General features: G+C 40.1%; 1 protein-coding gene across 3 annotated transcripts in view; it reads right to left on the minus strand.

The window, feature by feature from the left end:
• Positions 1 to 94: 94 nt before the first annotated feature.
• The window catches only part of KAT7 (lysine acetyltransferase 7), a 30,305-nt gene continuing 13,702 nt past the window's right edge, over positions 95 to 16,697 (minus strand). For 2 of the 3 annotated variants that reach the window (XM_019740655.3, XM_088802211.1), the window contains 10 exons: positions 15,308 to 15,397; positions 13,754 to 13,852; positions 11,101 to 11,211; positions 9,147 to 9,338; positions 6,715 to 6,804; positions 6,369 to 6,509; positions 5,233 to 5,326; positions 3,147 to 3,293; positions 2,434 to 2,540; positions 95 to 1,765 (listed from right to left, as the gene is read on the minus strand). In XM_019740655.3, coding sequence (XP_019596214.1) covers positions 1,664 to 1,765; positions 2,434 to 2,540; positions 3,147 to 3,293; positions 5,233 to 5,326; positions 6,369 to 6,509; positions 6,715 to 6,804; positions 9,147 to 9,338; positions 11,101 to 11,211; positions 13,754 to 13,852; positions 15,308 to 15,397 — 1,173 coding nt within the window. In that variant the 3' untranslated portion in view covers positions 95 to 1,663. The remainder of the gene's footprint in view (positions 1,766 to 2,433; positions 2,541 to 3,146; positions 3,294 to 5,232; positions 5,327 to 6,368; positions 6,510 to 6,714; positions 6,805 to 9,146; positions 9,339 to 11,100; positions 11,212 to 13,753; positions 13,853 to 15,307; positions 15,398 to 16,697) is intronic. The other variant, XM_019740656.3, reaches the window with a different exon arrangement.

Below are 16,697 nucleotides of genomic sequence, written 5' to 3' on the forward strand. Positions count from 1 at the left end.
GCTAGGGAAAACAGATCCCAAGTGCATTTACTATTAGTAGCAGGTCAGCTGCACCATTTTCATACATAAATGAGAGCTCCTGGGTGAAACAGACTTGAGCAGAGAACATGCTTTATTGAGGAGTAGATATAGAACAGCACATTCTACCACATGTGGGGAAGGGTTAGCGTCTGTAAAAGGCCTTTACCCCTCAAGAAAACCCCCAGTGAGGTTGCTTTTGGATAAATTTTAACAGTGACACTGAAACTGGCAGGGAGCTGCCACTGAACATGCTTAAAATTAGCTCCCCCCAACCCACAGTGAGTATAAGTAGTGTACAGAGACGACAAGAGAAAGGCACAAATGACCAGAGTCGGGATTGTGGTGAGGGCTCCACATGAAGACAGCAGTGTTGCAGACGACCAAGTTGGGAGGGTGACATGTCAGACATCAAAAGCTGCCCCAAGATAGCAGGTTATAACGGGCTAGAGAGAAATTAGAGGGAGCATCTCTTCCTTCACTTAAACACCAAAAATAGGAGACCAGAGAATAGGGGGATAACGGCAAATCCCAAAAAGGAAATGGAGGAGTTGTTCTTGGAAGGGCATAAGCACTTTAGTCCTAGAGGCAGGGTGAGGCACTGTTGAAGAGAAGCAAACCTTGGCAGGGTGGCCACTCTGCCTGTTGAGTCACAGGCCAAGATATGGAAGTCATTTTCAATCAGTTTCTACTTCTCCATGGATGTTCAGACAAAACCCACAGAACTTATGTGGAAGTGCAGGTGTGCTACAGCAGACTGGTACTGGTGAAAAGGTTTTTGCAGTTAATGAACCAAGTTAACATGCAGCATGAAAGGGAGAACTAGAAATTATTTTGGCACCTGCAAACGTAAAAAGGGGCAGGGAGTTGAGAAGAAAACATTTACTACTGGGCACTTTCTGGTGAGGCAAAACGTATTCATTCCCTTCCACCATAATAATGCCCGCTGCCCACTGGTGAACTCAATGCAAAATACAGAATCACCATCTCTTACTTCTTCTGTCCCTCTCATCCAGATAGACTAAGTGCCATTACCAAGGCTAATCCCTGGGAGAGGCTGCAAATGTATTTGGCTCTGGTCAGCCTGATACTGATCAAAACAGTCTTCCAATAAAAATGGAGGAAAAAATTTAAAGTGAGATGAAATCTAAAGGGAACGGACCCCTCCTGGTACACACACTCAGAAGTGTTACCTCTTCCCTGTCCCTCCAAAAAGCGTATGTAAGGAATAATCGGAAAGGTCCCGGAAACCGTATTTGAAGGTCTGGCGACCAGGTGGGAAGAAGCACTATTACAAAGTTTAGAAGACACAACACAATCTCATGGGGCTAGAGAACGTGAGGAGAGAACCAGTGACTGGACAGGTACAGTACCAAACAGAACACCATGGGTCAGTGCTATGAGGGACCGTCACTCAAGTCTAATATGGATCCCATCCGGGCAACCTCACTGAGGCCGAAAGAACAGTTCCTTAGAACCAGCGTCTGCAGTGTACATGAAGGTCGGAGCCAGGGCAGTCCTGAGGGGGTGGCCTTCCCAAAGGGTACTGTACTTGCCAATCACAAGAGCAACAGAAATGACAGACAGATCCCTAGGGTACGGATTCCTACTGCTGGGGTTCGCTGGCTCAGAGTAACAGGTCACTTTAAGTGCCCTTGGGAGGGGTCCATTTTAAACAGCTGGGATCCATGGTTTTATTGGAGTTGGATCTCTTGGCCTCTTTGGCTATCCACTCATCAATCAGGTCCTGGGGGAAAACAATGGGGAAAAATTATACATATTCAACTAAAATGTCTTTATGTATATGGATTCCAAAATGATTGTTAGCAAAGAAAGAACCACCAAAGGTTTAATAATATATAGGTATAAAACAGGTGTAAAAAAAAAAAAAAAATCTAAAGTTATCATTAGATTTATGAAACTCATACCTAATCCATTTCTTCCTACTATGCCCTTGGTAAGACCTGAAAAATCATTCACCTTCCCTTTGACACATATGAGTCAATTAAAAAATTTTTTAAATGGGCATGAGTTGGGATGGCATTTGTTAAAGGAATTTAAAACTACTTCCACGAACCCTGGAGTTTATGAAGATCCCCCTCTATAGATGGACAATTTTCTCCAATCTAACAAAACCATGAAGCAACAGAAGTGCTGTGCAACATAAAGCTGCTTAACTGAGCTGCTGAAGTGTGGCATCCAAATCTGAGACAGGAGCTTCCTTATCTGAGAAGGATAAGGTAGGAGGATAAGCCTGATGAAGGCATCACGGCACGGTAAAGAAATGAGACTAAATAAATGGTGGACGGAGTCAACTCCTTTAAAAAGGGAAAGTTACCTCTGGGGTGGGAAGGCCCCACTTTGCTCAGCTAGGCCTCGAGGGACATTCAGCAATGAGCTAAGAAAAAGCTTTACCTGTCTCTTTAAAACCAGGTGCTTTCCTTTCCAATACTTGAGCATCTGAAGAGCTTGCAGAGTGCTAACGATGTCCACAGGATTCACAGCCGTCTCCTGGCTAATTTCTGAAACATAAGAGCTACTGAGAACCCTGCCAAAGGGCAGACCCCCTTTATCAAGCCCCACCCCCCCAGGAAATCCAAATGAACTTCAAATGGTTAGAATCGCCAATACTCAACCCAAACTGTTCAGAAAGTTTATGATGCATTCATGTGACAGTCCAAATAAACTATGGAAGAGGGATATTAGAGCAAGAAACTCCTCTTGGCCCCTTATAGAAATTAAGGTCAAAGACAGACTACTAAATTCTTCCACCCTTGCATAAACTTACAGGGATGTTTTAGAAGCTCGTCTGTGTGCCAAAACTTGAAGAAGTTTTTCTTCATTTTTGACTTTTGTTAAGAACTAAAATGGTAGCAACCTGAGATTTGAGAAACCAAATCATATGACCAGTGCCAAGAGCCAAATGCTCTGGAATCCTTACACACCATCAGTGAGGGTCTCTGCAGTGACCCACATTCAGAGGGCCTTCTGTTCTCATTCAGATAAAACAGAATGGAACATTATCTTTGCAGGTTACAAAGCATGAACAGAGCCAAGTGGAAAAGTAAAAATATTCAGAGGAGCTAACATCTTGGGTTAACAACCATTCTAGAGTGTCAAAAACCAACCTTTGATAGAAATCTCTTTGCCTTGGAAATTATGCAGGTAACGAAGCAGCACTTCTTTCCAGTAACTGCGATAGCTTATGAGCCCCAGATCTGAGAGTGGACGTTCTGGGGAGCCAACTTTTTCTTCCACTTTGGAAAGCAAATAACCTGCCAGGGAACAAATATACAGACTTTTTCTAGCAACACTATCTCTCATCCCATTAAAGAAAAACAATGTGCCAATATAGAAGAAGGTATAAATACGATCTTCTTTACAGTATCAATTAGAGTACAGTCAATTCCATTCATTCAATGGAATACTTTATGGCTGCTGTAGAGTATGCTGCTTTTGTATAAGCAGAAAGGGGAAAATGTGTATTTGCATTTACTTATAATAGACATTAAAAAACTGGAAGGTTCCACTAGAAACTTTAATAACAATGGTTACCTGTAGGAGTGTTTGGAACAGGGTAGATAGGAACTGGGATGGGAAACCATTTCATTATATAGCTATTTATATTTTTCAAGTTTTTGAACTTTTAAGGATAGATTATCTCAGTACCACTTATGTCGTGTGTGTGGAGGGAGGAGACCTGAATCTCGAAGCCTCTAGTACTAATATCTACCATTCAACATTATGGGGATACAGTCAGCAAAATTCATACTCTGGGAAACTAACCTTTCTTCAACAAATAAAAAGCAAATGAAAAAAAAAAGATGGGAGTGGGAACTTTCAGATTAAAAGTGATTTACAAACCACAGCTATTAATTCCAATATACCAATTCTATGTGGATAAGTGAAAAAATTGTTTTTTTAAAGAAAATCTCAAAATCAGGCAAATTTAAAAAATATAATTTAGGAATAGAGGTAAAAGAAAATTGGCCATAAAATGGTAAACATTACAGGAGTTTTACACTATTCTACTTTTGTATGTGTTTGAAAATTTCCACAAAATTAAGTTTACAAAATAGATGTTACCTATTAAAGATACAGTCTCCCTCCCCTTTGTGGGTTATGCCACTTCCTCATTCATCTCGTCCCAGGTGGCTTAAAAATGACTTAATAATGAAAGGGTTGGAAGGCTAATTCTAAGGATTCTAATTTTGACTAAAATGTCGCACGACAGTTTAACATTAAATAACAACAGTTGATTCTCCGTATTTATAGTAGTTATGTTCTATAAAGTCACCATGGACACTATGGATTAGTAAGCACCGAACCTCTGTTCCTAGGGAAATACAGGGTTATGTTTCTACAAGCCTCTGGCCACATTTTCATCAATGAATCAATACACAACCCCGTTCAACAATACTTTGTTTAATATATATTGTTGATTCAATAACATTGAACTCATGGCCAACAGCACAATAAGCTAGGCCTGAATGAAGGCTGTCTGACGCACATATTTTCACTGTAAAGCATATCAAAGCCTCTCTAGACAATATTTCAACACTACACTTAGGGGCCATTTAAAATCTGCAACAAAAATCCCCAAAGTAAGAAAAATGTGGCTCTAGCAGACCATGAAAAGGACACTTGATTACAGCACGAGCTGAAACAAGGCACCACCTTGTTTGACCTTGGCTGGGAACGTTTGGTGACTTATTATTTGCTGTTGTGCACACGTCCATGAATGACTACAAAAGTGCCAAGAGTATTGGTTTGGGTTACAAATAAATTCTAGTGAATAGGAAAATCCCCAAATACAGAATCCACAATTAACGAGTCCCAAACCCTCTATCAGGTATGCTGCTTGCCTCTAGGAAAGTCCTTACAAAACCGAAATCCCTAACATCCAGGAAGAGGTTTGAAGCCTTAGCATGTATGTGCTGTTCATAAGTCTCAAGTTGGGATAACCCTAAAGGGCTTACTTCACTCTCCTCTATTATCTCCTGCTATCAGGAACCAAACTCAGGGTCCTGTATTCATTGAGTGTTCAATGTGTATCAGGCCCACTGACTGTACTGAGGTTTCTTCTACTTACTCATTCCCGTAATAAATATCAGCATAATCCGCTACATGCCAGGAATTGTAAAACCCATAGGACAAAAATGCAAACAATATTCACATGGTCTCTGCTATGTGGCCCTTAGCAGTTTCACTTACTGAAATCAATGAGCATCTTGCCATAGCCCTGTCTCATGTACTGAGGCATGGTGAGGATACAGGATACATTGTAGTTGAGGAATGAGTTCTTTTCCTAAAATCGAGAACAAACAGAAAAGCAGGTCATAAGGGTTTGGAATCAAGTGTCAGCAGTCCCAGATACAAAATAATGCTGCTTACCAAGTACCTGGCTAACCAATCCTGGGAGTGGCTGTCAGGTTCACAGTTGTTACACACCCTTTATGATGGCCAAGAACATGAATCCCAGGGTTTCCCTAGCTCTGAGACCTCCAGTCTCATTTTAAGGAGGGCTGACTCTAGATTCTTTCCAGTCACAGAGCAGGGCAAGGTTTAGACAGCAGAATTGGTCTAGAGCCGCCCTCTTTAAAAGCAATTTTTTCAAAGGAGGCTGCCTACTGGAGAAGGGAGGGATCCCAAACAGTAAGTCCCCATTCCGGAAGGGGGTCAAAAACAATCAAATCACATATTGTATGATACCATTTATGTGAAATGTCCAGAACAGGCAAATTTACAGACAGAAGAGCTGGAAGCGGTTGAGTGGAAATGGGGAGTGTTGCTTATGGGTATGGGCTTTCTGAGGTCATGAAAATTGATGATGATGATTGCGCAGTGGTTGCACAGTTCTGTGAATATACTAAAAACCACTGTACACTTTAAATGAGTGAATTGTGGTATGAGTTATATTTTTAAAAAGTTACATTAAAAGTCGTAAGTAAAAATCTGACAATGAATCTTTAAAGGCACAGTGGCTTTACCATTGAGAGAATCCAGCTAGAGCACCAGGGAAAAGGAATATATTCCTAGATCTGAGCTAATAGAGGGCAAAGCCATGAGAGTTGGCTTGACTACAAGATGTGGGCTTGTGGGTTAGTAGGCAGGGCTCTGGCCAGTAATTAATAGGCAGCTTCAACCCCCAAGTCCAGAAATGAATCAACCAGAAGCTTTTAAATAAAGACTGGCACATTTTCATTAAGCAATGTTTGATACAGATTTTCTTTGTTTTCAAGAAAGCGTTGTCATCACTGCCCCGAGTACTGCCTCTTCCTGAGGCCCCATTGCCAACATCAATCACCCTGTTCTGCCCATTAGCTTCTTAATCTCCAGATCCTGCTGACCTTGGAAAAGTATCCAATCAGGTGACAGCCAGTGTTGTCTGCTTCGGTCATAACATAGAACAGGAAGGGCTCCACATCATAATATAATGTCTTGTGGTCCAGAAAAAGCTTGGCCAACAGGCACAGGTTTTGGCAGTAGATCTGGAAGCAGAGAAACAGAGTTCATGTGTGGGCCCATGATTCCTGAGCTTATCACATGACGGCCTAAAATTAAAGATCATATTACTGTCAATGAAGCAGAACTGTATATTTTGGTCAAGAGTTCCATCTTCTTTTAAGGTGAGATAAGTTCCTTCTGAAACCTGTGAATGTACAACAACTTTCTTTCTTCCGTGACTACTTTTACCTTGTTTTTCTTGCCATCCACTTCAAACACGGATATTGAACCTTTGCGATATATCTCATCACCGGGTGGGTGTTTCCACACACACTTAGCCTGCAAGAGAATGGAATTCACATCAGGGAAACAAACCTTCCCAACAAAACTGCTGCTTAAAAGAGAAAAAGAATCACAGGTCAAACTTAGTCAGCTGAGATTACAAATAGTTGGACACACTTGAGAACATGCAGGAACACAGAGATATTTTTTTCAGTAAAGCAAAGGCTCCTAAATCATTGTCATATTATTTATGGTATTTTTATAGCAGTTTGGAACAAGTTTTCTGGATTACATTCTGGCACCGACTCAACTCAGAAGATTAAAATCATCTACTACGTAAAAGCCAGATAAATAAAATACCCTTGCTTATTATAAGATGCCTTACAACAACAGGAAATTCTTAAGCAGCTTATTTCCAGCAACTTAGAGTTGCTAAGTAAAGGTAGGAATACTTTACTCTCACCTTTACCAGTAACTTCTCTAAGCTGTCTCTTTGTTATATAAGGAAATAGGGGCAAGTTCTTCTGTGGCCAAAAAAAAAAAAAAGGCTGGGGGGTGGGGGAGAGGAAAGCAAGGTAGCCTGGTTGAACAGCAAAAAGCTTGGAGTAGGGATCACTTGGCCACAAAGTACCCGCCTTCCTTATCTTTAATTGCAAATAGAGTTAATGTAGCCAGTCAGCCATTTCTATAAACAGGTGAATTCTTGAAAGGGTTCATATAAGTATGTTTAAAAACCATATGTATGTATTTTATTGTGACTTTTGGTCAACTCAAGAATCATGTCCCAATTTGTCATATGTAAATCCAAATATTTAACTGGAATTGCTTTAAGAAAGCTCCACCTATAGTTTGTTCTTATCTCCACCCTTTACTCATGCTGGCGCTTTCCAACAATAACCAAACTAATACAACAACTATTTGCTTAGAAACAGAAGCCAAACCTATTGGCCAAATGGCCAAAGGCCCATTTCAGTGATTATAGCTGAAGCAACAGAAATCAGAGGTATGGACTAAAATATTTTTATTTCCTGAAATTCGATTTTTGTTAACTCATATAATACAATAGGATCTTCCCCAATTCAGAATGTTTACTTGACCCTTAGGTTTATCCAGACTCTTTGTTTTCTCCGCCTACTATTTTTTGCCCCTTTTGGCTATTTCATTGGTTAGTGCCACTGAATAACTAGAAACAAAAAAGGAAGAAAAAGGGCATAAATGGTAAGCAGGTCTCATCAATAAAAATACCAGTCTGACTTTCACATAGCAAAACCATATTTTAGTTTATCTCCGTGGTCTACAATCATAGAGACCAGGCCTTCTGATAACCATTATCCCTGTGCCCTAGTGTCCCCACCAGCCCTCGCCCATCTCCCCTGTGGCATTTTATCCTTACCCCAAGTCAAGTTTGCCAGGTCTGGGGGGCTTAACTCATAGGAGAGGTTTTGGGCCAGAATGCTACAGACCATGTGGCTCCAGAGGTGAGAACACAAAAAAGCAGTACCAACAAACTGGAGAGACGAGTTTAAGACAGAAACCATGAAATGCTTGGGTTGTATGTTCAGCATATAGAAATCCTGGGAAATAAAGATGGAAGGGCAAAGAGGAAGAGACACCCTAAAAAGCCTTAGAGTCAAATTATGTTATTACTATAGAACGAAGGAAAAAAAAAAAAGGTTTCCCTGTCTGAAAGACTGATCTCTTGCCCCTTGCCCTTTTCCCATCCCTACTCCATGGCAGAAAGTTCCTTTAAGACAAGACTTTTCATTCCACAAGTCGGGAAAGAAACATGGCTTAAAGCTGCAAAGTATCTAGTAAGCATATTTGTCAACAATATGAGATTCAAGTCTTTATCTCTATAGGAAGAAGAACGTTCAGAAACCAAAAAGCACTAAACAACTTGAGAAGGCATCAAAGGACCCATTCTGTTCATTTCATAATTTACCTCCCTTACGTAAGTGTTCATTAAACACGTATTTATTGGCAATGTATTGCCTATGGTAGCTGCTAGGGATACAAAGGTGAGTCATGTTGTCCCTGCCCTAGCTAATGAAGTCTATTTATTCTCATCTAGTTTGGGAAACATAAAACCTGTGGACAGAGGTAATTCATATCCTCAGGAAGAAATGACAAAGAGCAGGCAGCAAGAAAAAAAAGACAGGGAGATGTGCATGATAGGATGTGGTTGTGATACAGGGCCAACAGCTGCTTTTGGTACCACTCAGCACCAGCAATGCCACCGGCTGTAGAACCCCGACCCTGAAATGTTGCTTTCCATTTCCTATTTCTTCCTCCCATTACTGTGAACCACCAAGACATGCTTAGAGAAATGCCATCTGGATAGATGTCAATATCTAAAGATCCTATAGCTTATGGCCGCCGTGGAATCCTAGACAACTTACCATGTGTCGGCGGAGTATTGTTTGGCTCTTCATGTATTTTAAACAGAATTCACACATGTAGAGACGTCCCAGTCGTGCATATTCTTCAGGATAGGGAGAATGGTACCAAGTATCAAGCTCATAGCGACCGAAAGCAATTGTTTTAATCATGTTGCTTCCCTCTGTGATTTGGCCTTGCAGCCTTAACTTCTCCTGTTGTAAAGAAATCAAGTCAAAGGAGGATTAAAATGACAGTTGACCCTTGAACAACTGGGGGGTAGGGTGTTAGGGACGTTAACCTCCCAGGCTGTCTTCGAAAATCTGCGCATAACTTTTGACTCCCCAAAACCTTAACTACCAATAGCCTTCTGTTGAGGGGAAGCCTTACTGATCATATAAACAGTCGATTAATACATACTTCGTATGTTATATGTATCATATATTGTACTCTTACAATAAAGTAAGCTCGATAAAAGAAAATGTTATTAAGAACATCATTCGGAAAAGAATTTCCAGTATTTATTGAAAAACATCCCCACGTCAGTGGACCCACCCAGTTAGAACCCATGTTGTTCAAGGGTCAACTGTAATCATCTTTGTTTTGTAAGCTTGTGTGCGCGCCGTGATGCCAGGCTATGGAAAACAAAAAGATCAGACGTCCTTGGATTCCAACTTAGGAGAAACTTGCACTGAAGAGGGCTGAGCAGGCGGCCGTGGATAAGCAGGAAGGCCTCTGGAAAACTTGCTATCTACAAGGCCCGGAGGACAGGCCTCACCAGGGAGTGTGGCTTCCCTGCTCCCTACCACACTTTGGGTCTCATCTCTTGAACATCGGAACAAGTCCCTGGTAAAATCTGCACCAAACTGAATTATAAAAAAGGCAATCTACCACAAATACAAACTCCACGCCTTTCAAAACAGTCTAACACTAAACAGAAAAGATTAGCTAGACTGTGCTTTCTACATATTTCCAGAAGCTTTTATAAAGCTGTGTGGATCTGCGTGACATATACCTGCCGTGGCCCGCTCTCAACTTAGGTTCCTTAAAAAATTATTTTGGAAACATTGACAATGCTTCAATTCTGGAGTCTAAAGTCTAGAAAGTAGAAAATAGATTTGGTATCCACTGAGAAAGGCTAGCCTAGGAAATGCTGTTCCAGAGTAGGGCAGAGAAAAACAGCAGCAGCAGCCCATCCCAGCCATGGGCAGCGAGCAAACTCTGCCTCCTACAGAACTTTTAACAAGTGTGTTCTAGGATTTTTAAATGAAGTATTTCTTACAGTTGGGAAAAGAGAAAAAAAAAAAAAAAGGAAGTGATTCACTTGATTGTTTCCCTGAATACATGTATTCCATTAAATCAGAGGTAAACTCAAATCACCACAATTTTATTCAAGTTGTTGAAAAGTCTGCCTAGGTCATCAAAACTAAATGTTAACTAATTGTAAATAAAAATCCGAACCGAAAACCATCTTAATATGTAAACCTTGGCTGTGTAAAAGATTAATTATAAAACACCTTACAATAGCCTTTTCCATTATTCCTCTTCACTGGCTTTTTAATTCTTTTACAGCTGTTTTGAAGGGCTGAGGCCACCCTGCAACGGGGAGTTCCCATCGGGGTTCCGGGACAACAGGAGATATCTCCCAGTCCAGAGGTTCTCAGAATTGCAAATTACCCAACTGAGACAAAGGGGCACCTATTGTTTTACCTAGCTAACCACCCCCCACCAAACAGGTCCTTCCAGGAATTGAGGTGGAGAGAGAAAACTCCAGCGGACAAAGGAAGGGAGGAAGGGTAATTTTAAATATGAATGGGAAGGAAGACAGTCTCAAATAAAGATACCTGGGGGAAGGGGAAAGAGGTTATTCAAGCAGCAAGGTACACTGAATTCCCATCAACTGACTGCTGATCCGTTTTCTTGGCAGTTCTAAACGCCCGTCACAAGCGGTCCTCAGCTTGGAGGTTTAATACTCACCAAATCCTCTGAGGCCCGGGCCTGTGCTCTTCGGAAAAGATCCAAGTCATACTCGCTGGTCAGGTTTTCTAAGAGAGGTTCCCGAGTGTTCCCATAGGTCTGCCTGTGTTCCTAGGAAAATTACCAGAGCGTGATACTTTCTGCTAAGAGCATCTTTTTCATTTTAATTGATGCACAACCATAAGCTATTTATTGCCAGGTATCACCCCTGGCACTACAGGATTTGGCATAGACACACTACTTATCAAGCAGGTTCATGCCAGAAGACACCCACTACCCACCCTGGTGAATCTGGAAAGGAAATGCTCTTCCAACCTCTCCAAAAGGGAGTTTCATTCTTCTATCTCTAAATGAGCACCTCAAGGATCAGAACACTATGCTTCCATTTCTCCCTCTGAAAATGAGCACCACAGTACAAATAAACAAAATGTAACAAACCCAAAGGCACTGCACATTGCTAGAATCCTGAGATCTGGAATGAACCTTGGTGCATACTCCCCCATTTAAAAACAAAACAAAAAACCAAAGCTCTAAGCCTAAAGAGTCTCAGATTTCAGACAGAAAAGAAAATCCGCAGGTAGGAAGGAGCAGTTCGACGAAACAGTCTGTGGTAAATTCTTTCACTGAATTGTTGCACCCACCATTAACACTGTCCGCCGAAGGTTTGTAATGCTCTGACTTTAGAACTCCAGCCCAAGTGCATACGAAAAACAGGCTGGGCTCCAAAAAATATTTTACTAAATATTAACCAAGAAAAAGAGCAAGGAAATTAGAAGCACAAAAATAACCCAGTTTTAAGTATCAAAACTTACCATGGCAGTCACAAGTATCCTTACACAGGAAAGAAATTCCACAAAGGAAACTCCCTTTTTAAACCTGACTCTAGCCCTTCCCACTTCATCCTAGACTCCACCTCTCACCCAGAGAATGGAAGACCATGGTAGTTAGGTGGCGTGGCTGGCTCATCCCAGGAAGAACATTACAGACTTCACACACATATTAGCATATGAAAACCCCATTCACCAGTACCTTCACTCCTAGTAAAACTTCTTCCAGTTAATCTGGGCCCATCCGATGGGTATCTTTTTGAATTGGACTCTTTATCATCTAAGATCTAGGTTCTACTATTAGTTTTTTCTTATAGTTTCGTGAACCTTTTTTTTTTAAAGCTTAAAAGAAAATCCTATTCAGCATTTTTACCAGGAAGGCTGGGTCCAAATCACCTAGCCCAAACTACTGGAAAGCAGATGTTTATAAGATAAATTTCAGTAGCATACTTCAGACACTTTCTACCTATGTGATTCTGGGCAAATTACGTCTCTTAAGCTCTGTTTCCTGGCTATAAAAATAGGTGAAATACCATCCATCTTCACCACAAAGATTATGGGGGCAACATAACCACAGTGCCTAGCACAAGCATTCAATAAATGGTATTATCATATTATTATCTCTCTACCCAATTTGTAGGAAAAAAAACCACTGAACAAGACGGAGAGAATATAACTACGCATCCTACAGCCACTAGAGCCCTTCCTCTACAAACCCAACACAGTCTGGTGTGGGTGTTGAGCTACAAATTCACCCCACAACGAACCACTTCTCTCACACTGGCCCATCTCCATTTATTCATAAGGTCATTTGCAAGACAGCGATGACTATCAAAAAGTAAATACACAGTCTGGCACACTTTCATTTTAGTGAAGCCATGCTGACTGCCTAAGTATTCACAAACTATACTTTTAATAATACATTCTAATGACTAAATAATATTCCACCTCCATAAAAAAATAAAAATATGCATTAGAAGAAGACTGAGTGATTACACGCCAAAATGTTAACAGTGGTTTTTATCTTGAAGGGTAACTTTTATTGGAATTTTTCTTCAGTTTTTTAGTATTTTCAATAGTAAGCATTTACTAGGTTTATAATAAAATACATCTTTACTTAAAAATTAATTTTTATGCAAAAGTTTTTTGACGAATTAACAAAATGAGGAAATTAGTTCAAGATATTAAAAAACACAGAATTCAAAGCTGTAGTTACAGTAATATCCAAATTACGTAAATAGGCATTATATAAAAAGCTAAAAGGACATATCCCAAAATGCTGGTTATTTTTAGATAATAGGATTAATGTTTATTTCCGTAGTTTTCTTAATTATTCTATAGTTTAGAAATGTGCATTACTTTTAAAACTAAGAAAAAAGTTAAAATACTATAAAAATATCTATTATAGAATTAATACCTTTTATCATGTAGCAATTTTATTTTTCCATTAAAATAAGTGGACTACAGCTTAGCTTGAATATTTTTCCTTATACAGACATCTCCATTATCATGGTATTTGTCTGAGAGGGTAAACTAACCTTTTAAAGCTAAAGTAAAGTTTACAAACAACTAGAGGATTGAACTTTTTTTCATCTAAATTCTAATAGTATTTTGGAAATATTCTAATAGTTTTTGGAAGACCTTCTGTTTTCACTCTTAATAGCACCGTTCTGGGGGATTATAGTAAATTCTAACTGCCAGAGAAGACTCCTTACACTTACAGAGGATACCAAATGGCAAATCTGAAAAGCAGAAGCTTAGAAACCAAAAGGAATCAAATGTGATGGCAAGAGTTCATGCCAATTAACTATTTAATGTTTTCTTACCATGTATTTCTCTTTCTGTTCTTTGCTCAGCCCAGAATTTCTTTTCTTCCTGAGTTCAGCAACCTTTTCCTTATATCGTAGCTGCCTCTCTGTTGGTGCCTAAAAGGAGAAAATTGAGACGCTAGCTGGAAAACTCATTATCTAATTAGTTTCAAAATGAAAATAACAACAAATAAATAAAGGGAGGAGGATGCCAGATGTGTTACTATTGGCAATTAAAAAATTCCAAATTGAGTTCCCTCATTACCTGAAGCACTACTCCTACTGTCAGTTAATGAGTTCAGGAATGTACTTATTTTAATATAAACTCAAACAGAACATATATTAGGGATGAAAAGCTCCACAAAAGCAATAGGAATAAAATAAAGATCATTTCAATTCAGTAAGCATTTACTGAATGCTTACCGTTTTCCAAGTATTAACACTAACACAAAAATGAATAAAAATAAATAAAAATTTAAAACCCGAGTAAAACAGAACCCAAGATAGGCAATGAAGAAAAGTGTAGCTACCACTTACAGAGTGCTTATTACTTGCCCAGCACTGGGGATAGGTACCTAATATGCATAATTTAGCTGATTACCCTAATCAGGTAATGACAGGTAGGTCTTACTCACTCCTTTTTATTAACACGGAAATACAAGTTTAGGGAAGTTACCTGACCTGCTCAACACCACACTGCTAGAGTAACAGAATCAAAGTATTCAAATCCAGATCTATCTGGCTCCAAAGTCAAACTTCTCCCTCGTCACTATGCTTCCTGCTATCCACCTATAATCTAACCATAAAAACAGACATCCATATGATGAGCTATGTACGTATATGTGACAAGGGCTAAAGTGACATTCTGAGAACATTACAACGGGAATGCATGAAGAAGAAATTCATTAATGGTAGGAGAATTTTTGGGAAGAATTCCTACAACAGCTTAGAGTTGCACAAGGCCTTGAAGAATACACACAATTTCTTCTTGGTATAGGTATAGAGTTCGAGGCAGAAAAACAGCAAGAGTAAAGACCAAAGGCATTCAGGGAAGAACAAAGAATTAAGCGTAATCAACGGGTATGGATGTTCAGAGAGGCACAAGGATTAGGGCAAAGCAGCACCTTGGAATTCAAGGGAAGAGAGAAGGAAGAAGGAAAATGACAAAATTAACAAATGTCAAATGCTAAGGAAAAGTCACTAGTGACCTTGGAAACATGCCAGCAGAGAGGTCTGAAATTGCAATGGGTTAAAAAACAGATGCAAAATGAGGAAATAGAGGAACAAGTGCAATCTTTCAAATAATCAGGATTAGCTTTCATTATTACTATTATTATTACTATTATTACGATTATTATTATAGACAGCATGATTCCTTCATTTATGAGGTAGAAGTGTTTCATGAAAATGTACTATTTGGAAATCAAATATAGTTCTGAGTTTCTAAAGACCAGTGATTTAGACATACCGTAGAAAATAAGAGGCAGAGATATACCTAAAGACAGTCATGGGGCAGGAGATCCAAGACTTGGCTCTTAAACTGAGCGGCCAGAGCTTTAACAAGGCCCGTACCTGGTGCCTGGTTGCATGCCTGTTGTTGTCATCTTGCCTGTGGGACAGCATCCTCTCTTCTATCTGCTTATCCCGGCTCTGCGCTCTCACCTGCAACCATCAACAACGTCAATAAATCCACCTGCTTCTAAGACTAATGTTTACTTAGAGCATAAGAATGCAAGAATAAATCCCCTGAATTTACGTGGTACTTTTACTTTCAAAGGGTCTTCACATTATCACAAAATCTGTAAGATATAGATAAGCTTCATATTCTGTTTTCTCAGCCATTAACTGAGAATCAGAGAAGTGAAATAATTGCAGCTAAATTGTGGTAAAGATTTTAATTAAGTCTGATGACTCTGAGCCTGGATTCTTTCCACTGTACAATGAATAAGAAACAGCGTGAGGAGGTACAAGAATCAAGTGAAGAAGTACAAAGAAAACGTCAGATACATGGGGTCAAGTCTATAGGGAAACTTAACTTTGAAGTTATGTGATCTTCGACAAACCAAGTTAGTTTTCATCTCCTGGGTATTGAGGACTCACGTCCAACCGCCTATTCAACTTCAACGTTAAAACTCAGCATTGTCAAAACAGAACACTGACATTCTCCCACAGGTCTGCTCCACCCCAAATCTTCCCCACATTTATAAAGAGCAACACTTTCTAAACAAGTGATCAGGTCACAAACTTAAAGATCATGCTTGATGCTTCTCTTCCTCTCACACACATTGAATCCATCAGCAAGTCTACTAGGCAGCTCCCCTCCAAAAGATATTCTGAATCCAACCAGTTCTTACTATCTCCACTGGTCCAGGCCACCATCTACCGACTGAACTTCAGAACAGCCTTCCAACTAGTCTACCCTGAATCCACTCTTGCCCCGTCCAGTCCATTCTCCACACACTAGCAAGCTGTGATTTTAAAAAGGACTTATGAAATTACATCGCACCTCTGCTAAGGCCCTCCAGATGCTTCCCACGCCGTCAGAACACAAACATACTCCTGTGCCAAGGCCTGCAGGTCCTTCATCGTCTGGATCCGCATCCTCATTTCTCATCATCATCCAGCCACACTGGCCACTTTCGGCCCCTCACACCCAACAGTTTACCCCATCTCACAGCCTTGGCGCCAGCTAGCCTTCTAAGATCTCTCCTAGATTTTCACACAACTGCCTCTTTGTTGTTAGCCATGACTCAGATCAAAGGCCAACACCTCAGGAAAGTCTTCCTTAACGACCCAAGCAAAAGCAGCGCCGTATCCCTGTTACCCACCAAACAGTCACTCTGTATCTTTTAGTCTTTTATTGTTTAGTCTTGTTTCTCATATTTATCACTACGTGAAATTCTTCTTTCCTAATTTGTGTTATTTTGCCTCCCCCCCATAAGATTGTACACGCTCCATGAAT

Source organism: Rhinolophus sinicus, chromosome 12 (genome assembly GCF_057876585.1).
Source record: "Rhinolophus sinicus isolate RSI-liver-muscle chromosome 12, RSI-T2T, whole genome shotgun sequence".
In the NCBI taxonomy this organism is placed as follows: Eukaryota; Metazoa; Chordata; class Mammalia; order Chiroptera; family Rhinolophidae; genus Rhinolophus; species Rhinolophus sinicus.